The sequence below is a fragment of the Mobula birostris genome, chromosome 8, assembly GCF_030028105.1.
Source record: "Mobula birostris isolate sMobBir1 chromosome 8, sMobBir1.hap1, whole genome shotgun sequence".
Lineage (NCBI taxonomy): Eukaryota > Metazoa > Chordata > Chondrichthyes > Myliobatiformes > Myliobatidae > Mobula > Mobula birostris.
Window position 1 is genome coordinate 91,168,101 of NC_092377.1, and position 25,622 is coordinate 91,193,722.

General features: G+C 41.6%; 1 protein-coding gene across 2 annotated transcripts in view; it reads right to left on the minus strand.

The window, feature by feature from the left end:
• Positions 1–25,622, minus strand: part of adgb (androglobin) — a 219,591-nt gene that overhangs the window by 14,609 nt on the left and 179,360 nt on the right. For both annotated transcript variants that reach the window (XM_072265653.1, XM_072265651.1), the window contains exons 33-35: positions 14,872–15,020; positions 8,397–8,558; positions 1,977–2,124 (exon numbers count right to left, since the gene is read on the minus strand). In XM_072265653.1, the coding sequence (XP_072121754.1) occupies positions 1,977–2,124; positions 8,397–8,558; positions 14,872–15,020 (459 nt within the window). The remainder of the gene's footprint in view (positions 1–1,976; positions 2,125–8,396; positions 8,559–14,871; positions 15,021–25,622) is intronic.

Here is a 25,622-nt window from a genome sequence, read left to right on the forward strand (position 1 = left end):
TTGGTTGCATCATGGTCTGGTTTGGCAATTCAAACACACAGAATGTAAGAAACTGTAGAAAGTAGCAGACTCTGCCACACATCCTCTCCCACCTTTGGTACTATCTACAGGAAGTACTGCCTTAAGAAGGTGATATCCATCATAAAAGATCTCCACCATTCAGGTCATGCCCTCTCCATGCAAGTACCATCAGCAGGAGGTACCAAAGACTGAAATCCCACACCACCAGATTCAACAACAGCTACTTCCCTTCAACCATTCAACTCTTGAACCAACCCCCAACACTACCACTACAGTTTAACAACACTATGATCACTTTTATCTCTTTGCACTGAAAGTACTTTTTGTTCTTATTGGGTTCCTTATTGTAAAAATTATGAATAAGTTATGTCTAATTTAAGCCTTTCTTGTGAATGCTGTTTATATGATACTATCTGCCTGTGATGCTACTGAAAAGTTTTTCATTGCTCTTATGCATTCATGTACTTGGGTATATGGCAATAAACTCAACTTTGACTTTGCTGTGCCAGACACAATTCACTTTAGGACTACAACTGGTCCATGAGAAATCTCGGTCAAAGAGTGCATTTCTGGTTTCCATCAATACTAATATAATGCTCCAATGTGCTCCAATGTCTGAGTTTTGCTTTATGTTATCAAATAATATTTTGGGGTGGATATTTTTCTACACCGCTCTTTTTTAAATCTGTTAAGATGGAATCTCTTGTGCATTTACAGCAGTTATTAGTTTTTCAGGTCATCTGAAATTTAACTCAGACATCCCACCCTGCAAAAACTCATTTCAGGGAGGTAGCACCATCAATTTGCGGGAGACTTCCAGGAGAGGTAGGATGTCTGCAATACAGTAGCTCCTCAGCAGCTGGCCAGCTAGTTTAAATAACGTTAGCTATGCTAATGAATGAATGACACCTGTTAATCTCACCTCAACATGTCTTTTACAGTCTTAACCCACCATGGGCAATAGAAAAGTCACTGTTGCAAACAGTGCAACACTATCATTATTTTGACCCCTATTAGGCAGGGTACACTTTAGTGTAGTCTGGGGTGACGTACGTTTTATATTTTTTTTTGGAACACTCTGCCATGGCGCGCTCTCACTTGCGCTCTCTCTCTCTCGTGGTTGCTTGCGCGCTCTCAAGCGCTCTCACTTGCTTTCTCTCCTGCTCGCTCTCTCTCGCTCGCTCACATGTGCTCCCTCTCGTGGTCGCTCTCACGCTCTCTCTTGCTTTCTCTTACTCGCTCTCAAAAAAATTGATTTCCGTAATATTGTATATAATTTGCGGGCATCAGGGAGCCACTATTAATATGCGGGAGACTCCCAGAACTTCTGGGAGAGGTGGAATGTCTGTTAATTTAAAGTGCTAATCTGTTGAACTTCATTATCAGGGTAGATGGAATATCACACAGAAGCAATGTTTAAAAATCCCACTTTGAATTCTGAGCTTGTCTCTGGGCACCACACCTCCCCCGCCCCCCAACTTGGGCAGGATCCACCAGAATAATAACTGGACTGAAAGTGTTAAATTGCAAATTTAACTTGTATAATCTAGGACTGTATGCCCTTCAGTAAAGACGATTAGCAGTAATAACATAGAATTATTGAAAATATTTGAAGAAGGTATATAAAGGTATTTGATAAGATCTATAAAGAAAAAATATTTCTTTAGCGGCAGAACAAATGGGAAAAGCTCTAAAATGTAGCTGGACCCAGACCATTTGAGGGGGGGGGTGTTGTCACATGAAAGGGAGTGGGAACCTGGAACATGTTCTCCTAAGACACTGGTACGGCTGAGTTACTTGAACATTTCAAAACTGAGATTGATAGAATTTTGTCATATGAAGATATCAAAGGATAACTGGGGGATGAGTTAAGAATCAAGTCAACAAAGGACTGCTGAATGGCAAAAGCTGACTTGAAATGCAGAATGAGTTACTACTAATCTCAAATGATATACCTGTGGATGGTATCTCCTTCAATTCTGCAGCTTGTCTGTTCATTTCAGAACCATCCCCATTAATAATTTCTTCTTGTTTCTCACCGATGCTCTGGAGAGTTATATTTGTTGCATTGTTATTCAGTACATGCAGGCGGAGTTGTAGGGCCTGGGAGACAATGGACACAAAATTATCTCTAAAGGAGTTCTTCAAAATTGTATTTTTGTAACTTCATTTCTAAAAAATATTATCAAAATGCAAATATATTTGAAAGGGTTTTCAATGTGCAATGCACATAATGTTAAATGAAGGATACAGTGAGTAAATTAAAAGCTCTTTCTAGTGGGACATCAGTCAGTATCCAGAGAACAGAGAGTTAAGATAATTACAAAGAGCTGAGGGAAGTCGTGAATATCTTTTGCCCACTTGTTATAATTTGCAATGCACTGTCTGAAAGGACTGTAGAAGCAGATTCAGTAGTAGTTGTTAGGAGATAGATGGAGAAACAGTAGGGGCTTCAGGAAAGAGAGCGATAATGAGACTAGTTTTATAACTAGTTTCAAAGTGAGTAGTTTTCCTTTTCTCATAAGATTTCAAACAGTTAATATGTCAGTAAGTCACTTGGTCAATCTTAACTACCAACCTGCATCCTCACTGCAACCAATTTGCTCTTGGCTGGGCAGTTAGGGTAAAAATTGATGTCAGTATCTCTAGCAATACTGAATTTCATTACTACAGCATTGAATTCTATAATATTACCAAACTGAAACTCAGGGAGGATAACTCCACACCTATTTACTATGCTACAAGCTTCAGAAGTACAACAGTTTCACCAAAGTGGTCTATCATGATTCTGGCAAATAAACGTAGGAAGATAGAAGCCTTCCTATGGGTTAAATGGCGACTCTTTTGCTTGCATCTTTGGAAACAGCTTTATTTCCATCTTTAATATCTTTATTTTTCCCTTTCAGGGTTCTTTTGAAGACTCTGACCCGGAGTAATATGCAGAGTTCGGTTCTTTGCAGAATGGGACCTGCTCTCGGGGTTTCAGGACCGGCCGCTGTTGTTTGGTATGCCAAGGGTTTGGCTTGAGAGTCCAGCTTGAATTTGAAAGCCTAAGATCTCGGGGCTCTGGAGACGGGCGGATTGAGGGCCGGTGTCATGGCAGGAGACACTGTCGTTGGGGAGGCCGGAAAATCTTTCACTGTGGGCCCGAAGACCCGAGATCTTCGTGATCTTTGGTCACAGAGCTTGTAAAAAGTGATGAAGTGGACTTATAACATTGTAAATCAGCGGGTTGGTGTTATGGCTCCCGCTCGCTGTGAAAAGGTGGGACACCTCCCTCTCCCTTATTAGGGAGAGAGAGAACCTGTGGGTTGCTGAATGCCGGATGAAATGCGATAGTCTTTGGGGTAACTGCAAGGTCTGTGTCTTTGCTATCGCCTAGCTCGTGCTTGTGCTCGGTTGTGGGTACACTTTTTTATGCTGGGGGAGGGCGGATTGTTGCTTGCTGCTGCTTACGCGCGGGAGAGGGGAGCTGGGGGGTACTTTGGGGTTCTCACACTTAACTATCGTTCGTTCTTTGGGGGATTTCTCTGTTTTTGTGGATGTTTGCGAAGAAAAAACATTTCAGGACGTATATTGTATATATTTCTCTGATATTAAATTGGATCTTTGAACCTTTGAACCTTCTATAATCATGGTGTCAATTCACAGGCTCTTACATTATATGTCCACATTCAAACAATTAGAGCTAAATCCACATTGTCACATCAATATTGTGACATAGGCTTTATGCCAACAACTTCTTTACATGCTCAGCTCTAGGTAATTTTGCATAAACACCTCTTTGACTTATATCTTTAGGTTAAGTTCGATTCTCATAAGATGTAAACTCACATGGCAGAAAAACACAAGAATTAATACATATCGTAGCCTGAAATTTAAATTAATTTTTGAACCCAATATAAAGAAACAATTTGATTCCTTTGTATCTTTTGAAAGAGTTTCTTTGATTTCACTCATCATCACGTGACCCTGATCGGGGGGCTAAGCAGGTGCTACACCTTGCCCAAGGGTGACCTGCAGGCTAGCAGGGAGAAGGAGCATCTTACACCTTCATTGGTAGAGACGTATCTCCAGCCCATCGTCCAACTTCACCAGATGATGCACAACATTACTTTCATGTAATTCTATCTACTTTTTATAACAAATATAAATGAAATGATAATACTACACTTTTGAACAGTAATACTGGAAATGATGTAGCCAACTGATACATGCCAAGAACCTGCAAATATCTTTAACAGACTGAAATGTTCCAAAAATACTTCAGAGGAACATTTACAAAATTGTTTGGAGAGATTGTGATTAGTGATCAAAAATCCAGTTAAAGAACTGTGTTGTAAAAATTGTCTTAAAGGATGTGATAAATGCAAATAGATAGCTCTACGAAGGGAACACCAGGCCTAAAGGAACAACTGGAGTATTGAAAACCATCGGTGTACTTGGCAGATCCTGTTGAATAGTTCAGGAACAGAGATGAAAAAGGATCTAATGCTTTTCTGGTGTATACAACGAATAAGCTCTTCTTGGGCTACTGATATTTCAATGACAAACTCTGCTATCCTCATCAGGGATGATGCCTAGGCATGTCTAGTCCAGATCCAGCACAGGAGGTGTATCCATCTGGGCTACCCAGAGAAATTGGCAGTAGCAGAACATTGCATTCGCAATGGCCATAGGACTGACTTCGACAGCACACAACCATTGCGTCATGCCAATGGTTTTTGAGACTGCCCAATGAAGGAAGCCATTAAAATAAAACTAGAGAAAAAGAATTTTAACAAAGACAAAGGTCTTGCTCTAAGTAAGAACTGGAATTCAATTCTAAACTAAGTGGGACAGCAGAAACCTGATTGGATGAGGACTAACCAATCAGGAGGGATGGATGACAGGATATATATACCACCGGACTAGACATGCCTAGGCATCATCCCTGATGAAGATGGTAGAGCTTGTCATTGAAACATTGACTAAAATTGATATCTGTACCCAGCTGGAAGCCTGAGAAGAGTTTATTCGTCATGAACAAAGTTACTTTTTAGACTGCCTCAGCAGCAGAATTTTAAGACGAACACCAGGACCATGCTTGGCTGGTGGCCATAAGGGCACTTCTGTCAGGTTCTCTCTACACAGCTGCTATCTCAGTGCCCTCAATGTGGTTGTGATGGGGATGAGACCATCATCCACCTCCTTCCGGATTGTGCATTTGCCCGGAAGGCAGCTTCTGTTGAGCTTCATCTGAAATGATACTTAAACATGTATTGTCAATATAGAGTCAGCTGCAAATTGTTGAGCAATGAGTTCAAATGATTTCTCTGTTCTATGATTACTAATTTATTACAGCATTCTCTCACTTGTTTCCTAACATTTATGCCAGACATTTGGCTAGCTTCATGTACCATAAGTAAATGCATTAGTTCTGTCATTGTTGAAGTATACTGATCTACAAAGCAATCTGAAAGCATTATTTATCATATGCCATACTGTGATCCAAGCCTATTATATGTAAAATCACCCAGTATTACAGATGTGTCTTCACTTGTGCCTCTGAATTTAGAATTCTCCCTTTGGCTCATTTTCACAGTTCTGTGGCCTTTAAGGAAGCCCCAGAATGTGGGCACTTTTCTTCTAAATCTGCTCTTCTCATTTAGAGATGGAATGTGTGAGTGTTTACTGCAACCAGCAATCTGCTAGAGAAACTCAGCGGGTTGAGTAGAATTTGTGGGAGGAAAGGAATTGTGGACATTTCAGGTCAAGATGCTGCCTGTTGTGTCTCCTACGTTATATTTAATATCAGGTTTAAGTGTTTTGAATCTCATGCTTTGCACTGGAAAAAAATAATGAACAATAATTATAACATCTCAGTTCCAAACACCACATATCTCTGCTGTCCAGATCAGAACATCAAATCTCCTGATACGTAGCCAGAACTGCTGGGAACTGGATTTGCCAAAAAAAATGGCTCAGTGGCAGCAAACTCATCTTGGTGGCAAGTTTGGGAGTTCAAGCCCCATTTTAAAGGTTTGACACTCAATATTTTACTAAAGGAGAGTTGGATTTTGCAGGAGTACCAAGGCATTACTTTTATCTACGTCTGCCTTTCAGAGGGAGGCAAAAGATCCCTGGATACAATTTGAAAATGAATGGGGAAGTTAATGGTAGTTCCCTACCCAATATTTATCCCTCAACCAAAATCACTAATATAATCTCATAACAGTACTGCTTTTGGGACCTTGCTGTAAATGAATTGGTGCTGCCTTTGCCTATAATATAATACAGTGGATTCTTGTTAATTGAGATACATCAAGACCAGTACATTTTGGCTCAGTTAAGTGGCTGCTCCAATTAGTCAAAGTTTGATGGAAATTGTTAAAAAGGTATAAAAAGACAAACTGAGTAACAAATTATGTATTTAAATGAAATACAGAAACAAATTAGAACATTACCAATAGTACTACAGTACTATAAAACTGTGTATTAGTTCCTAATAGTTATCAACTAAGGAATTGACCCAGTGTACGTAATGAACAAAATCAATGCAGACTGCTAGTACAGCTAATGAACTGCCCTCATACAAAGTTTTTGATGATTGTGTCCTTCAAATCTTCATTTGTATTGTAACGTTCAAGACAATTGTCAATACATTCAAATTCTTTGTAATTCCTAACTTGCTGAAATAGTGAAAGCCTTTCAGTTTCACCCCCAGCCATTTCTGACATCTCCACTCCTGAATGCTTGAATTGTCTTACTGCTTATTTCTCACCAACTCTCAGTGACAAAAATCATTGCTTTTGAACACAAAAGCACACAACTGATGTTATTTAAAAGCTTTGCTCTAAGCACACTGCAGCATCTAATGGGCACAACATGTGCGTGTGACTGACGAGTCTCCTGCCCCAGTTAAGTGGTATAGTGTTCCAAATACATGAAGGGAATCCGGGCAATTTTCTTGATTAGTTTTTTTCTTTAAGAGTTGCCCCAAATAAGTGGCTGCCCTGATTAACCGATGCACCAATTAACCAGAATCCACTGTACTTTTAAAAAATATATTGTTTTTGTTTATGTCGTAATTTTGGTTGCCTCTGTGGATGACCCTACCAGGAGCTAAGGGCCAGATGGCTAAACTCATGATCACATTGCTCTCAGAAACTCACCAGCCTCTCCACCATGACGAGGTAATAATCCTCAGCACTTAGCTTCTGGTAGGGTCACCCATGGTGGTAAGGTCAAGAGGAAGGTTCTAGACAAAGAGCAATCCAACCAGGACCTCAATAGTGGAAGAGGTGGGGGATGTTGACATATCACAATGGCAGTGAAGGTGGAGGAAGACTGCAGCAATGAAGGGTCCTCAGTCGTCTTGCAAACCAGGCCAGTGGACCCGGACCCTGAACTGACAAGGACTGTGTGGTGGTTACCCATGCACCAGCCTCGCCACATTAAACAAAGTCATGCATAGGTAACACACATAAAAAATGCTGGTGAACACAGCAGGCCAGGCAGCATCTATAGGAAGAGGTACAGTCGACGTTTCAGGCCGAGTCAGGACTAACTGAAAGAAGAGATAGGAAGAGAGTTGAAAGTGGGAGGGGGAGGGGTAGATCTGAAATGATAGGAGAAGACAGGAGGGGTAGGGATGGAGCCAAGAGCTGGAAAGTTGATTGGCAAAAGGGTTATGAGAGGATCATGGGACGGGAGGCCTAGGGAGAAAGAAAGGGGGAAGGGGGAAGCCCAGAGGATGGGCAAGAGTAGGTATACTGAAAGGGACAGAGGGAGAAAAAGGAGAGAGAGAGAAAAAGAAAACAAACAAATAAATAAATAAATAAATAAATAAGGGATGGAGTACGAGGGGGAGGTGGGGCATTAACAGAAGTTAGAGAAGTCAGTGTTCATGCCATCAGGTTGGAGGCTACCCAAACGGAATATGAGGTGTTGTTCCTCCAACCTGAGTGTGGCTTCATCTTGACAGTAGAGGAAGCCGTGGATAGACATATCAGAATGGGAATGGGATGCGGAATTAAAATGTGTGGTCACTGGGAGATCCTGCTTTCTCTGGTGGACAGAGCATAGGTGTTCAGTGAAACGGTCTCCCAGCCTGTGTCGGGTCTCGCCATAGGTGTTCTCCATAAGGGTAATCCACCTTAACGTCCCAGTTATGTGGATTCTGGATTGGCCTCTACAGCAACCTGAGGACCTGCCAATAGATGACCCCTTTGGAGAACGTCATACTTGATCGCACTACTAATTTTGGATAAGCTGTGGTTATAATGGATATATAAGTGTGTATAAAAACTAATATTTTTACAAATTGAATGAGGTGCACACATTGCTAACTCCATTACCAAGATAAAGAAATTACCTTATTGATACTGAATTACCTTGAAAGCTCTTCCAGGTTCTGCAGCCTCCCAAGCCCGTTTCATAGCATGGATTTCATCCTGTTTATTGGTATCCTTCTTGATGTCAACACTGTCACTTTCACCATAGTCAACAACGTAGTGGAATGTGAAATGAGGTTTTGTCAAATCAATTTGTCGTACCTGAAAAGCATAAAAGTTAAACAACATACAAGATAAGTTATTAACTTCAAACTTTCTGCATAATCACTTAAAGAGTTGAACTGCACGTGCCTGTAACGAGAGCTGTATAACTCATCTCCTTCTACCTTAGGCCACGAACGTATCAATCACCCCTGCTGTGGACCATTTTGTGGAAGTCCAAGATGCCGACTTCTACAAAGAAGGGATCTGTATGCCCCACGACTGCTGGACTAAGTGTGTAAATGTAGGAGGGGACTTTGTTGAAAAATAAATGTGCTAGGTTTTCTAAAATTGACTCCTTCTACCTTAGGCCATGAACTTATCAATCACCCCTAGTATTCTTCAATAACTGTTACTTTAAGCATTACAAATAAATAAACATTCAGGAACAGCCAAGAGGGTTGAAGCAAGATTTAATAAATACATGAATACCTGATAGTAAAAACATTACCATTCTTTTGGAAATTTATACAGAATTTACTTGTCACATGATATGAAAGATAATTGTAGGTAATTCAGTAAAAAATTCAGAATATTTTAAAATCAAATTAAAGAATCTACTTCTGACAAAGTTGGAAAGGAAAATATATCTTATGATGACCTGATGCTCCGTATAGCAAATGAAGGACCTTGTAATGACATATGCGACCAATGTAATTTGCCTATTTTCAACAGAGGCAGATAGTAGGTGAGAATGATGTGGACAGAGGACATGTGAGCTAATGGATGAGACAATGTTGGAAATCAGGTGTCAAGATATTTACTAATTAGCGAGAAGGGATCTTAAGGTGTTGTATACCATAATGATGATATGAAGTTAAATTTACACCAGAGAGTGAGTACTAAGCCCTGTGGGAATCCTACTGGTAACATCCTTACAGTTCCAAGGCCCTTATCTCCAAGACTTTCAAATCTCTTACTAACTTTTCCTTCAGTTCACTTTCAAATCTCTTACTAACTCTTCCTTCAGTTAGTCCTGACGAAGGGTCTCGGCCTGAAACGTCGACTGTACCTCTTCCTAGAGATGCTGCCTGGCCTGCTGCGTTCACCAGCAACTTTGATGTGTGTTCCCTCATCAACCAGCCTTCTTTGTCTCATCAAAGATCTTGCTACATTTCCAAAAGTTAATCCATGTTAATCAGAAATCAGCTTTTCTTAACGAATCCTGGTGACTGGCCTAAGTAAGTTGTGCTTTTCTGTCTCTTAAAATGGATTCCAATAATCTGGCCATCACTGAAGTGATACTAAATTACCTACCTGTTTTTACAGTATCTATATTTTTCCTTACTTCCCTTTCATGAGTAGTCCTCTAACCTTTGGTCAGTATTCACTGTAACCAGGAAGATGGAAAAATTGTAACTAGACTCCACAATTTCCTCCTTTATTTTTTTTAACAGCATGATATATATTTCAAACACAAAATATTCTGCAGATGCTGGGGTCAAAGCAACACTCACTACAAGCTGAAGGAACTCAGCACGTCTGATGACGGGTTCTGGCCCGACAACATTGACTGATCATTTCCACGGATGCTGCCCGACCTGCTGAGTTCCTCCAGCATGTAGTGAGTGTTGATATATATTTCATCTGGACCTGGATATTTTTTCAAAAATATATCCCTTATACTTCCCCTTTCACAGTATTTATCTCATGTAATATTTCACACATTAACAACATCAGTATAATCTCCCTCTTTCATTAACATACTGTAGTAACAAAATATTCATCATGAACCCACCAAATCTACAGCCTCCACACACAAGTGACCTTTTTCACACCTACTAGAATCTATTCTTTCCGAAAGTATACACTTGCTCTTTATGTCCTATAAAACATCTTTAGATTTTCTTTGATTTCACTTGCAATACCTTTTCTATACCCTCTTTACGCTTTCCTCATTTACCTTCACTTTCACTCCCATACCTTCCATATTCTTCCAGAATTCATTAAGTTTTCAATGTCTGACTGCCTCTGTGTTTTCCTTTGCACTCTCTAAGCACTTTGCCATTGGGCACATCTAAATTTAGCATGTCCCATGCTTTTATTTGTGGGAACATATTTTACCTGATCCCTTGAATCTACTAAAATATCCCTTTGCCCTGATATTGAATTACCTTCAGTAGGTTCTTCCTAGTCCACTTTAGCTAAATCACTTCTCAGTGTAGCAAATTTGGCCTTATCTAAATTTAGAACCTTAACCTCTTTTCCTTTTTGCATAACAATGTTCAAACTGACTTAAAAGATTACTTACGCAATAATGCTCATAGCTTGCCTACCTTCATTTCTTATAAATACAAATAGAGAGTTGTTAACTCTGTACTCGACACCTCCTCCAATTCATGCTGTAATTTGGCTAAACCTTCTTCTGTCTCCAAATTGGAAATTCTGTGCTCTCTATACATTAACACTGACTATTCCCAGATTAACATGGGAACTGAACACCTCTTTTCCCAATCAGTTCCACTGTTCAAGTGACTTTGCATACATTCGGAATTTGCTGTCAACTGTGCTCTCTAATCTCTCTAGCACTGTCCACACCCAACAGTGTGGCCTTCCCTTTATGTTCCTTAAGGTGATCTATTTTGCCTCTTCTAATAATCTTTCTATTATATCATTGTGGGACAAAGAAACCGCAGACAAACTTAAATGTTTTGTGTCAATTTTCACTGTGGAAGACATCAGCAGTATGTCAGAAATTGAAGAGTGTCAAGGCAGAAGTGATTGTTGTTGCTATTTCGAAGCTTAAAGGTCTGGAGGTAGGTAAGTCGCTTGGACCAGGTGGACTACACCCTAGGGCTCTGAAAGAGGTAGCTGAAGAGATTGTGGAGACATTAGTAGTGATCTTTTAAGAATCACTAGATTCTTGAATGGTTCTGGAGGACTGGTAGATCACAAATGTCACTCCACTCTTTAAGAAGGGAGAGAGGCAAAGACAATAAATTATAGGTCTGACTTCAGTGGTTGGTAAGATGTTGGAGTCTATTATTAAGGATAAGGTTTCAAATAGGCTGAAGTCAGCATGGTTTCCTTAAGGGGAAATCTTGCCTGAGAAATCTATTGAAATTTGAGGAAATAACAGGCAGGATAGACAAAAGAGAGTGGATGTTATTTACTTGGATTTTCAGAAGGCCTTTGACAAGGTGCTACTCATGAGGCTGTGAAACAAGAGACCATGGTACTACAGGAAAAAATACTAGCATAGATAGAAAATTAGCTGACTGGCAGGAGGCAAAGAGTGGGAATAAAGGGGCCTTTTCTGGTTGGTTGTTGGTGATTAGTGGTGTTCTGCAGGGGTCGTTGTTGGGACTGCTTCTTTTCACATTACAAGTCAATGATTTAGGTGACAGAATTGGTGACTAAGTTTGTGGATGATACAGAGGTAGGTGGTACAGCAGATAGTGTTGAGGAAGCAGGGAATCTGTAGAAGGACTTAGATAGATTAGGAGAATGGGCAAATAAATGGCAGATGGAATATAGTCTAGGGAAGTGTGTGGTCATGCACTTTGGTAGAAGGAATAAAGGGATAGACTATTTCTATGCAGGGAGAAAATTCAGGAATCGGGTGCAAAGGGACTTGAGAGTCCTTGTGTAGGATTTCATGAAGGTTACCTTGCAGGTTGAGTTGATGGTAAGGAAGGCAAATGCAATACTAGCATGTAGTTCGAGAGGTCTAGAATATAAAAGCAAGGATGTGATGCTGAGGCTTTATAGGTCATTGGTCTGACTGTGCTTGGAGTATTGTGAGCAGTTTTGGACCTCTTATCTAAGAAAAGATGTGCTTGCATTGGAGAGAGTTTATAGGGGGTTCATGAGAATGAAAGGGTTAATATGTGAGGAATGTTTGATGTCTATGGGCCTATAATTGCTGGAGTTGAGAAGAATGAGGAGGTGGAGCTCCCGGATATTGAAAGTGGATGTAGAGAGGATGTCCTGTAGTGGGGCAGTGTGAGACCAGAGGGTGCAGCCTCAGAATAAAAGGATGTCCCCTCAGAACAGAGGTAAGGAGGAATTTCTTTAGTCAGGGGGTGGTTGAGTCTGTGGAGGCCAAGTCATTGGGTATATTTAATGTAAAGTTTGATAGGTCTTTGATTGGTAAAGTGTAACAGGGATGGTTGCCAGGCTAGGCTTGATCTAGGGTTGTTATGCTGAACTTCCATATCTTCACCAGTGGACTGCTGGGAAAGGCTTAGACCAGCCGAACCCAAGTGCAGAGAAGACCAGAATCTTTATTTGTGGTTTGGTTTGCAGAGAACACAGGCTAGGACTTGAGATTCACTCCACACAGGGAGGGTAAACTCAGGATTGACTCAGATCGATGCCTTAATCACTTGGCCACGCGCCAACAAACTTAGGAATGAGCAAAGACAAATGATAGAGCGAGAACATAATCAGAGCAACAAAACAATGCACAGATTCACCGATAACTTAAATAAGACAAAGGGGAAAATAATCATCTAATAATCAGGGGAGGAGCGCCGGTGACTGGAAGATTCTGGCAACCCTATAATCAGTCCAAAGCATGATAGTAAGTTGTGCCAAAGGTTATGGGGAGAAGGTAGGAGAATGGGGTTGAGAGGAATAATAAATTAGTCAAGGCTGAATGGTGCAGCAGACTCCATGGGCCAAAAAGCCTCATTCTGCTTTTACGTCTTATTATCTTATGATCGATCATATCATCCATGTTCACCCTTTGATTATTTCTTTGACCATCCTCCCTTTTGTATTTTCCTCTTTAGCTCATCTGAAGCTTGCAGTTCTCTGTGAGCCCAGCTCCATGTACTCTTGCAGTTGCATCTCTGCATCAGGGTTTTGCAGGATCACATTATTCCCCATGCAGTGTTTCCAAGTGTTCATTGCAGGGGAGCTTGGACACGTTGATTGCTGGTGGCATTTGCTGCTGAGCACCCTGGGACAACTAAGTTTTATTATTGTGGTGCAGGCCTGATAGGCCAGCAAGTATAAGACCATAAGACCAGAAGACAAAGGAGCAGAAGTTGGCCATTCGGCCCATCGAGTCTGCTCTGCCATTTTATCATGAGCTGATCCATTTTCCCATTTAGTCCCACTCCCCTGCCTTCTCACCATAACCTTTGATGCCCTGGCTACTCAGATGCCTATCAATCTCTGCCTTAGATACACCCAATGACTTGGCCTCCACTGTTGCCCGTGGCAACAAATTCCATAAATTCACCAACCTCTGACTAAAAAAATTTCTTTGCATTTCTGTTCTGAATGGGTGCCCTTCACTCCTTAAGTCACGCCCTCTCGTACTAGACTCCCCCATCATGGGAAAGAACTTTGCTACATTCACTCTGTCTATGCCTTTCAACATTCGAAATGTTTCTTTGCCACTTCTCTGTCCATTCTTCCAATCTATCCAAGTCTCTCTGCAAACTCTCCGTTTCCTCAGCACTACCAGCCCCTCCACCTATCTTTGTATCATCAGTAAACTTAGCCACAAAGCCATCTATTCCATAATCCAGATCGTTGATGTACAATGTAAAAAGAAGCAGCCCCAACACGGACTTCTGTGGAAAACCACAAGTAACCGGCAGCCAACCAGAATAGGATCCCTTTATTCCCACTCTCTGTTTCCTGCCAATCAGCCAACACTCTATCCACGTAACTTTCCCGTAATCCCATGGGATCTTATCTTGTTAAGTAGCCTCATGTGTGGCACCTTGTCAAAGGCCTTCTGAAAATCCAAATATACAACATCCACTGCATCTCCCTTGTCTGGCCTACTAGTAATTTCCTCAAAATTTGAGTATATAAAGTACTCAACTAAATCCTGCCTCTCCCTGCATTATATGTAAACCTCCCAACAACCTCATGAACTCCAAGACAACCCTCAACGACCCTCAGCCCTCTGATCCATGCGTTCCTACCCCTTTGATTGCATTACTTGCTGTCTAAAACACTTTAATACCTGTGCCAGTGGGGTTCAATTCCCTCCCCACTGCCTCACCCAGATACATCAGTATTAGCTTGATTCCTTGCTGGCCTCTTCAACCAAACCACAAAAATCAAGCCTTGATCCCTTCCTTGAACCCCCTTCCTGAAATACCTTCATGAGGATTCCAGCGCATCCTAGCAAGGATCTCTGATTGACCAAAGCCTCACAAAAGAACAGATGACACCTTCTGGAAGGTGAAAACATGCACCCGTTAGTTTATTGTGAACTAGAATTTCCAGATATTTTTACTTACACTTTTTCACAAATCTTTTGCTACCTAACATTGCTGAGAGGCAATGATTCCTTAGCACCCATTCCACAAGGCAACAGGATGAAAAACAGAGAAAACTAAAATACCGGAATATCTGTCTTGAGTGGCGTGCCTTTATCTTTTCCTCTGTCTTTGTCACTCTTATCACCCTTTTCTTTTCCTTTCTTGGTATGTCTCGATGTTGGTGTGTGTTTCGGCTCATCAGTCTCAGAAGAACCAGGGCTAATATTCTTCTCTGGAAATTCAAAGCATTTTGTAACAGCAAGAACAAAATGGTACTATCAAAGGTTTATACTGTATTATCATCTTAATTACAAGAACATTTTCTTTGTGTCTACTCTTTTTGACCCATGAAATTATGGGGTTGCAGAGAAAGCGCATCTCATGTGTGATCTTAGTGAAGCGGCACTGTGTGTCACTGTGCAATGAAATCGGGTTTTTTTTACGTTTTATTGTTGAACTGTAATGCCATCTAGTGTACAAATCTTGTATTTATGCCAGCCCTTGCTCAAAGTTCAAATTATTATTTTTATATTAGATTGATAAATATAGAAGCAGACTGGGGCGATTATCACATATTGGTAACAGGAATTATTAAACATATTGAAACAACATACTGTAGTAATTCCTAACCATGAGCAAACACTTTCCAAGTAAATCAATAGGGATTCAAATTTGTCAGGTAAGCTGGATTGTGCTTTTAGCCAAATTTCCTTACTTATCCAGACGAAGTTCATGGATTCAACAAAGTAAGGTATCTGTTGATAGCAGTACCTTGCATGTGGTTAATTGGAATAGGGGTAGAAAGGGCAATGATGGTAAATGCTTTCCTGGTGTCATGGATTCTTGATTACCTGACTGGCAGACCACAGTACGTGTGCTTGCAACACTGTGTGTCCGACAGAGTGATCGGCAGCACTGGGGCTCCACAGGGGACTGTCTTGTCTCCCTTTCTCTTCACCATTTACACCTCAGACTTCAACTACTGCACAGAGTCTTGTCATCTTCAGAAGTTTTCTGATGACTCTGCTATAGTTGGATGCATCAGCAAGGGAGATGAGGCTGAGTACAGGGCTACGGTAGGAAGCTTTGTCACATGGTGTGAGCAGAATTATCTGCAGCTTAATGTGTAAAAGACTAAGGAGCTGGTGGTAGACCTGAGGAGAGCTAAGGTACCAGTGACCCCTGTTTCCATCCAGGGGGTCAGTGTGGACATGGTGGAGGATTACAAATACCTGGGGATACGAATTGACAATAAACTGGACTGGTCAAAGAACACTGAGTCTGTCTACAAGAAGGGTCAGAGCCGTCTCTATTTTCTGAGGAGACTGAGGTCCTTTAACATCTGCCGGACGATACTGAGGATGTTCTACAAGTCTGTGGTGGCCAGTGCGATCATGTTTGCTGTTGTGTGCTGGGGCAGCAGGCTGAGGGTAGCAGACACCAACAGAATCAACAAACTCATTCGTAAGTGATGTTGTGGGGATGGAACTGGTGGTGTCTGAAAAGAGGATGCTGTCCAAGTTGCATGCCATCTTGGACAATGTCTCCCATCCACTACATAATGTGCTGGTTGGGCACAGGAGTACATTCAGCCAGAGACTCATTCCACCGAGATGCAGCACAGAGCATCATAGGAAGTCATTCCTGCCTGTGGCCATCAAACTTTACAACTCCTCCCTTGGAGGGTCAGACACCCTGTGCCGATAGGCTGGTCCTGGACTTTTTTCCTGGCATAATTTACGTATTTCTATTTAACTATTTATAGTTTTATTACTATTTAATTATTTATGGTGCAACTGTAACGAAAACCAATTTCCCCCGGGATCAATAAAGTATGACTATGACTATGTGACCCTCATGTATGACGAATACTCTGCCCCTAAGAAAAGAAGTTACCTCTAAAATAAAATGAGTTATCAACTTCACCTTCAAGAATCTAAACCCTGTACGTTCTCTATATTCATAAAAATTGCTGGTGAACGCAGCAGGCCAGGCAGCATCTATACGAAGAGGTACAGTCGACGTTTTGGGCTGAGACCCTTCGTCAGGACTAACTGAAGTAAGAGATAGTACTCTCTTACCATCCCTTCTTTCAGTTAGTCCTGACGAAGGGTCTTGGCCCAAAACGTCGACTGTACCTCTTCCTATAGATGCTGTCTGGCCTGCTGCGTTCACCAGCAATTTTTATGTGCGTTGCTTGAAATCTGTAGATTTCCTCGTGTTTGCGTTTTTACATTCTCTATATTGTACATTTTTAATGTGAACTACCTTACATTGCCGCAGGATCTAATTTAAGTCTGCAAAAGTGTTAGAAATCACAGTAGACCGTGCATACGTGTTTAAAATATGAAACCCATTGCGCCTCTGCCAGCAGCCATAGTTACCATTACCAATAACTGCCATGGAGTTCTTTATTCCAGAATCCCGAGCCCTGATTCACTGAAGTGCATCACTAAGGCAGTTCTGCAATATCATAGACGACAGCTATTGAATGCAATGTTAAAACAAAGCCCCTTCTGTCTTATTGGTTGGAGAGAAAATCCTCTCTAATACTGTCAACAGCTTGCTTGTTCAGGTAAACAAGTTATTCCATGATAAGTTCAGAAATTTGAAATCCTGGTAAAATATTTAACAGTCCAATATAAAAATATTTAATTCAAACTTTGAGCTAAGGCTGAATTAATTACTTGACATACATTCAGTGGCCATTTTATTGGGTATACCCGTACACTGGCTTGTTAATCCAAATATCTAATCCGCCAGTCACGTGGTAGCAGTTTAATGCATAAAAACAGACAGACATAGTCAGTTGTTGTTCAGACCAAACATCAGAAAAGGGAAGAAATGTGATCCAAGTGACTTAGATCGTGGAATGATTGTTGGTGCCAGGTGGGATGGTTTGAGTATCCCAGAAATTGCTAATCTCCTGGGATTTTCGCACACTTACAGAGTTTACAGAGAATGGTGTGAAAAAAACACATCTAGTGAGTAGCAGTTATGTGAATGAAAACTCCTTGTTAATGACAGAGGTCAGAGGAGAATGGTCAGATTGTGTCAAGCTGACAAGAAGGCAACAGAAACTCAAATAGCTATGCATTATAACATAGGTGTGCAGAAGAATATCTTTAATGCACAACACATCAAACCTTGAAGTGTATGAGCTACAGTAGCAGATGACCTCACTGTGTTTCACTTCTATACAGTACTTAATAAAGTGGTCACTGAGGGTTAATGCAAGAGTTATATCAAAAAGAGTTGACTCAAAGAAAATTTACAACAAAGAAGGAAGCCATTCAGCAAGTATGAATGACAGCTGAGGAGGATCTACCCCATCTAGCCCTACCCTCTAGCACTAGGTTCATGATTCTACAGGTCACAATTCTTGATGTGTACATCCAAGGAATGATTAAATGTGATGTAAGTTTCAGGCAGTGAAATGTAGATATCAACCATCTTCAGGGGAAATCAAATTTACTCATCTCTCCTCTAATATGTTGAAGGTGAATATACCATTTCTCTTCTTAAAGCTTTTTCAATTATTTTGGTCAGAATTCTTAATTTCACACTTTTTAACTTTCATGCTGTCTGCCACCTTCTCACCTGGTTACATTTCCATATCTTTTCACAGTCTCCTGATCCCTCCCACAGTTTACTTTCCCACCTGCCAATTTGGAAATATTTCTCTTAATCCCTTCACTTAGAAAGGTACACATACTAATTCTTGTAGGACTTCACCAGTTAAACTAGTCATCCCGAAAGTAATCTACTTGTTACCAAATCTAAAACTATGTTACAAGATAAATTCCATTCTGACAAGTACTACTTTTATGCAACAATTTCATAAGTTGCTTCATACTGTATCTAAATCTCTCCATACACTAATCTCCTTCATCTAACTCAAAAATCTCTAAATTTGTTAAAATGATTGATCTTTCAAGACTCCTTGTTGACACTGCCTAACTCAATAGTTCTCAAAGTGCTCTGCTATCGTTCTGAAGCACGCACTTTAGTTTCTTCACTACCATTGTTTGACAGTTTTCTTTCAAAACTTCCAATCTGCTGTGACTGTTTTAGAATATGAGTAATCTTAGAAAAGCAAATCATCTGCATTGTTCATGGTATATTGAGTTCATAATTTAAATAGTTTTTTTTTCCTTTAATACTATTAATTGCTTCATTTCTGACTTTCATTAGTTTCTTGGTTCCCAAATGTATGTCCTTTGTATTCTCCACATTGAGCACTGTTTCAAAATGTTTGTTTAATTTATCTTCGAACTCCTTATTCTGTGTCTTCAATGAACTCATATTTATTTTCACTAATCACTTTCTTTTATGAACTTGTGGAAATGTTTAATTCTATATTTTGCATATTTCCAGTTATTTTATTCTATTTCATTCTAAGTTTCAATTTCTTGGTCATTCTTTCTTGATTTCTTAAAATTTTAGGACTTTCCTCAACTTTACCTCTCAATTGACACCATTATAAGCTGCTCCCTTTAACCTGATACTACTGACCTCTGTCTTTAGCTTATTCCAAGATCCCAAATACTAAGCAAACACATTTTAAATTCTATAATACGTTCTTTGTTTCCCAGAGGATAATTTGAAATTACTAACTAACCCTGGTCTATTACACAAAATATGAAATAAGTTTTCTCCATTATTGGTTCCACAATATACAGTACTGGAGCACTGTCTCAAATGTATTTGAGACAAATGCATTTCCACATCATACTTTCAAGTTTCCATTTAAGCATCTAAAAATGTTTTAACCCCTTAAATCAGGAGATCTGAACCTTTTTTTATGCCATGGACCAAAACCATTAAGCAAAGGGGTCTATGGACTGCAGGTTGGAGACCCATGCCTTAAATGTGAGAAAACCCCAAAATAAGTTTAGTTGGAAAAAATAACACCCCTATATACAGAATCATTCAGATTAGAAAGAACCTAATCTTTAAACAAAATATTTAGAATCAGAGTTTTTCATGGAAACAGGCCTTTTGTTCCAACTCATCCATGCTGACCAAGTTGCTTACCTGAGCTAGTACCGCTTGCCTACATTTTTCCATATCCTTCACAACCTTTCCTATTTAGAAACTGGTCTAAATATTGCAATTATACCCTTCTTTACCACTTCCACTCCATGTGAAAAAGTTGCCCTTCAGATTCTCTCCAAATCTTTCCTCTCTAATCTTAAAACCACGGTCTTTAGTTTTAGATTTCCCTACTGTGGGAAAAAGATTGTGCAAAATCCACCTTACCTATGCTCCTTATGACTTGATATACTTCTATTATGTCAACCCTTAGCCTGCAATACTCCAGGGAAAAACACACCAGCCAAACCAGTCTGTCCTTATAACTCAAATCCTCCAGTGCTGCTAACATGCTTGTAAAACTTTCCTGCACTTTATTAATGACATCCTTCCTATAGCTGGGTGACCAGAACTGCATACTTCATGTGTGGTCTTATCAACGTCTTGAACAGTTGTATCATGATATCCTGTCTCTTGCACTTGATGCCCTGACTGATGAAGGGAAGTGTACCAAACCCTGCCTACATGTGTTGTTATTTTCAACAAATGATGTTCTTGTACCCTTACATTTCTAATTATAAATTAACTGTGCTACCTTTGAGGATGAAAGATATGTGTCCATATTACAAGATTTTAATCACAGCCTTGAATCTTTGAAATAGCAATGTAGGAGAGTTTCATTAGTTTTGGGAAGTCTATGACTGGTACAGCTCCTTCAGAGCTGTTCCCAAGCTATTCTCTATGAGTGAGCTGGGAACCTTTTGGAAGGATTAAAATTTCTGAAGGAAGAAGGATTCATAGATAAGGGGACATAGTGGTGATGGGAAGAGCGGGGAGGGTTGGATTGCTGGGGCAACGGGCAAGTCAAAATCCATGGTATGGAATTTTCAGGGGCTGTGAACATGTGAAGGAAAAGGATGATAGCAAGGGTTTTAGATGCGGTACTCGGTGCTGACAAAAATGCCATTAGTGGCTTATGAAAGCTCCCCTTGCTCTCTTTTGGCTATGTTAAAAATTCTGGTTTATTAAAGGAGACCAGTCAATCACTTGCTTTCTTCTCCAATGAATTGCTTTAATACTCCAAGGCTTTCCAGTCAAGTTATTGAATTTGAAAATCACTGTATAAAAGAATGAATCACCATATAAATGTTCCAATTATGTTTTTTTTATCACAGTTTGTATATGTAGCCAGCCAGCAGGAATGCAAAGCATGGATTTTTCACACCAAATCTCTCTTAACATCTGAAATAAAAAATCAAAATGTTCTGAAAAATTCCATTGCAGAGGCAGAGAGACAAGGCAGCCACTTGGGGATTTATAATGAAACTATCAGTTGATAATTTGATTCAGGTAGATAGGTTAAAAAGAGGATTTTAAGGACCATTTTAAAGGAGGGAAGTAGAGAGGTTGAGAAAAAGCTTCCACAGCTTAAGCTGTAGATGGGTAAATGCACAGCTATCAGTGTTGGAGTATTGTACAAAAGGTTTCAGTTAGAGGATCACAAAGATCATGGGGAGTTACTTAGATAGGAAGGGTGGAGACTTGGCGCTTTCAATTCATGATATTCCCTTCCAGGATAGGATGAGGTCATTTATCAGCTGTCTCTCTGAGCAACCCCATCAATACCATTTCCTTACTTATTTCTTTGTATCTGATCCTCTCTCACATTCCCATTAATACACAGCCCTCCCAATTCTGCAACAATGCACCTAAACCAAGGCCAATTTGTAGAGGCAAATTAACTTAACTACTTGAACCTTTTTGAGATGTGGGTGGAAACTGGAGCACCTGGGGGATATTCACCTGTTCCATACAAACAGCACAGAGTTCAGCATTGAACTGGATCAACAGGAACTGTGAACCAGTTACACTGCCTGATACACCACTGCAGCGCCCACCTTAAGCACAAAGATGGAAATGTTTAAATTCAGACACCGCTGAGCATAGCAGAGCAAATGCGGACACAAACAGAGTTTTGGATGGACTTATGTTTCGAGAAGGTAGGCCTTGGGAGACAGCTGGAACAGCATTCTCTCATCCATAATATCTTTTCATTTGCTGTTAAATAATATTTAGTAAGTTGATTTATTGTTATCACATGTACTGAGGTATAGTGAAAAACTTTGTTTTGCATACCATCCATACTTCATATTAGTGCACTGAGGTAGTACAAAGTCAAAATATATTTATTAACAAATTACGTATATGTAACTGCATATTTAGTACCTTGAGATTCATTTTCTTGCAGACATGTACAGGTAAATGAAGAAATACAATAGAACTTATGAAAAACTGTACATGACAAAGACTGATAAACAATCAATGTGCAAAAGACATCGTGCAAGTAATAATAAAAACAAATAGATTAGGCTGAAAACATGAGTTGTAGAGTTCTTGAAAGTGAGTCTATCATTTGTGGAATTATTTTAGCATTGAGGTGAGTGAAGTTATCCACGCTGCTTCAGGATCCTGATGGGTGGTGGTGTGAGATCTAAGGCTTCTGTACCTCCTGCCAGATGATAGTAGCGAGAAGAGAATATTGTCACGGTCCCGATCGTTAATTCCCTATCATGCTCCTAATTTCCTTTGATTGTGCCATGGTTCTGACCGTTAATTTCCCATTTGCTTCTAGTTCTCTCTGATGACGGCACACCTGGTTTCCATCAAGACCCGCAGCATAAGAACCCCGGTGTTACAACCACTAGTCGCCAGATCGTTGGTTTTGCCTGTGTGGTGATTAACATTTCCTGGCCGCTTAAAACCATGTGTTCCAAGTTTTGCTCCAGTTTCAGGGTTTACTTATGAAACCCCATCTCTCTGTGTCAAGGCTCCGTGTCAAGATCCCTCCTGTTTGCTGTCCAACGTTCACATCCGCGTAAGCACCCTAACTCAGTCTCTGTGCCTGTGTCCTGCACTTGGGTTCACTTCATTCGCTCATTGCAACAGAATGATCTGGCCAGAATGGACCCAGCGGACACAAATACCCTGCAACAGGCCCTTGCCAGCCAGGGCTCCCTACTGGGTCTGCACGATTGACTTCTCCGGGATGTCATGGAGAACCTCCGTTTCCTGTCCGCTAACATAACGAAGATCGGTGATCAGGTGGACCGTGTATCCACTCATTTTACCCCATCCACTCCTAGAACTCTGTCTAACCAGCCCAGACAGCCTGTAGTGGCAACTCCCTATGTGTCAGCAACATCCCCGCCAAGAGAGCCGCACGTACCTGGACCAGAACACTACGCTGGGGATTTGGGGAAGTGCTGGGCCTTCCTTCTGCAGTGCTCCTTGCTGTTCGAACAGCAGTCGTCCACGTACTCCACAGATAAATCAAAGATGGCTTACATCATGGGATTGTTGTGGGGAAGTGCCCTAGCGTGGGCTACACCTGTCTGGGATAATCAACTGGATATCTGCTCTTCTTTCCCCACCTTTATCGTGGAAATAAGAAAGATCTTTGACCACCTCATCTGTGGTAAAGATGCCGCTAAGCGTTTACTCACTCTCTGTCAGGGCTCACGCAGTGTTGCCGAATATTCCGTGGAGTTCCGGACTTGGGGTGGAACGACGAGGCATTCCAAGGGCTATTTCAGAATGGTCTCAGCGACATGGTGAAAGATGAATTGGCGGCAAGTAAAGACACCGACAGCCTGGATTCCTTGATCTCCCTGGCCACCAGGTTGGACAGTCGTCTTCAAGAACGCCATAGGGAAAGACCTGGTCGTCCACCACCTTCGGCCACTCCACGGCACTCATTACCATCTCCCACCAGCACAAGCCTCTCTTCTCCTCCTGCTCCTAGAATAGCTCCCAGCCCGGTCGTTTACACCGCCCTGGGAGAGGAACCCATGCAGCTGGGATGGAACCGTCTTTCTCCTACAGAGCGACTCCGGAGATTGAGAGCAGGGGAAAGTCTCTATTGCGCCCAGTCTGGCCACTTCCGTGCTACCTGTCGGCCAAAAGGGAGGGCTCACCAGTAGAAAAGGGGACCCTGGTGAGCCAGACAACATTCACTTCCATCCCCCGAACCTGGATGCAGATCCCAGCTACTTTATATTACAACTAACAGTCCCTGGCTCTGTCAGCTCTAGTGGATTCTGGCACTGAGGGAAGCCTTCTGGATGAAGACATAGCTTCCCAGGCCAGAATTCCTCGGGAGCCGTTGAGTACCCCTCTGGAAGCCCGGGCACTGGACGGCAGACTTCTGGCCCGAGTCACACACTGCACACCAGCCCTCTTATTCTCTCTGGGAACCATTGAGAGCAGATAAGATTGAACTTAATTTCCTCTCCTCAAGCTCCTATAGTCCTTGGGTACACCTGGTTAAGCCGCCATAATCCCCGATTGGTCCACCGGGAAGTTAGCCAGCTGGAGTCCGTTCTGTCACTCCACTTGTCTACAATCAACCCTTTCCCCTATGAAAGTCACCGCGACCTCGTCTGCCTCTGAAACTCCTGTTTTATCCAAGGTTCCAGCAGAATAACATGACTTGGGAGAAGTGTTTAGTAAACAACGGGCTCTTTCCCTGCCTCCACACCACCCTTACGATTGTGCAATTGACCTGCTCCCCAGAGCTCCACTACCCACCAGTCAGCTGTACAACCTGTCCCTGCCAGAAAGGGAAGCAACTGAGGCTTATCTAAATGACCCTCAACCTCCCCTGTTGGCACAGGTTTCTTCTTTGTGGGGAAGAAAGATGGCTCACTGCGTCCCTGCATTGACTACCGGGGCCTGAATAGCATCATCATAAAGAATAAGTATCCACTGCCCCTTATCAACTCTGCTTTCGAACCCCTTCACGGAACCACAATTTTCTCTAAGTTGGACCTATGAAGTGCCTACCGTCTGGTCAGGATAAGGGAGGGAGATGAGTGGAAAACAGCTTTTAACATCCCTTTTGGTCACTTCAAATACGTGGTCATGCCATTTGGTCTCACCAATGCCCCCGCCGTCTTCCAAGCTCTGATAAATGATGTCCTTAGGGACTTCATTAACCATTTCATTTTTGTTTATTTAGACGACTTCTTAATCTTCTCCTGCAATCTTCAGGAACACACTCACCATGTCCGTCAGGTTCTACAGAGGCTTTGGGAGAACAAACTATTCGTTAAAGTTGAGAAGTGCGAGTTTCATGTCCCTTCTGTCAGTTTCTTAGGGTACATCATCGAGAGCGGGCGAGTGAGGGCGGATCCTGAAAAGATCCGAGCAGTGGCGGAGTGGCCAAAACCCATGACACTCAAGCAACTCCAGCAATTTCTGGGGTTTACTAACTTCTATTGTCGCTTCATCAGGGATTACAGTTGGGTGGCAGTGCCCCTTACTCGACTCACCTCGCCTATGACCCCTTTTCACTGGGACCCCCGAAGCGGACGCTGCCTTCTCAGAGCTGAAAAGGCGTTTCACCTCCACTCCCATCCTGGTCCAACCTGACCCCTCTCGCCAATTCATTGTGGAAGTCAACGCCTCTGACTCTGGGTGGGATCGGTCCTCTCCCAACGCTCTGGCCCAGACCAAAAGCTCCATCCCTGTGCCTTCTTTTCTTGCCGGCTATCCCCCGCTGAACGGAACTACGACATAGGGAACCAGGAGTTACTGGCCGTCAAACTTGCTTTGGAGGAGTGGAGGCACTGGCTGGAGGGAGCAGAACATCCATGTATCGTCTGGATAGATCACAAGAACCTCGTATATATCCAGACTGCCAAACGCCTGAATTCCCGCCAAGCCTGCTGGGCATTATTTTTTGGCCGTTTCAGATTCACCCTCACCTATCGTCCTGGTTCCAAGAATGGGAAGCCCGATG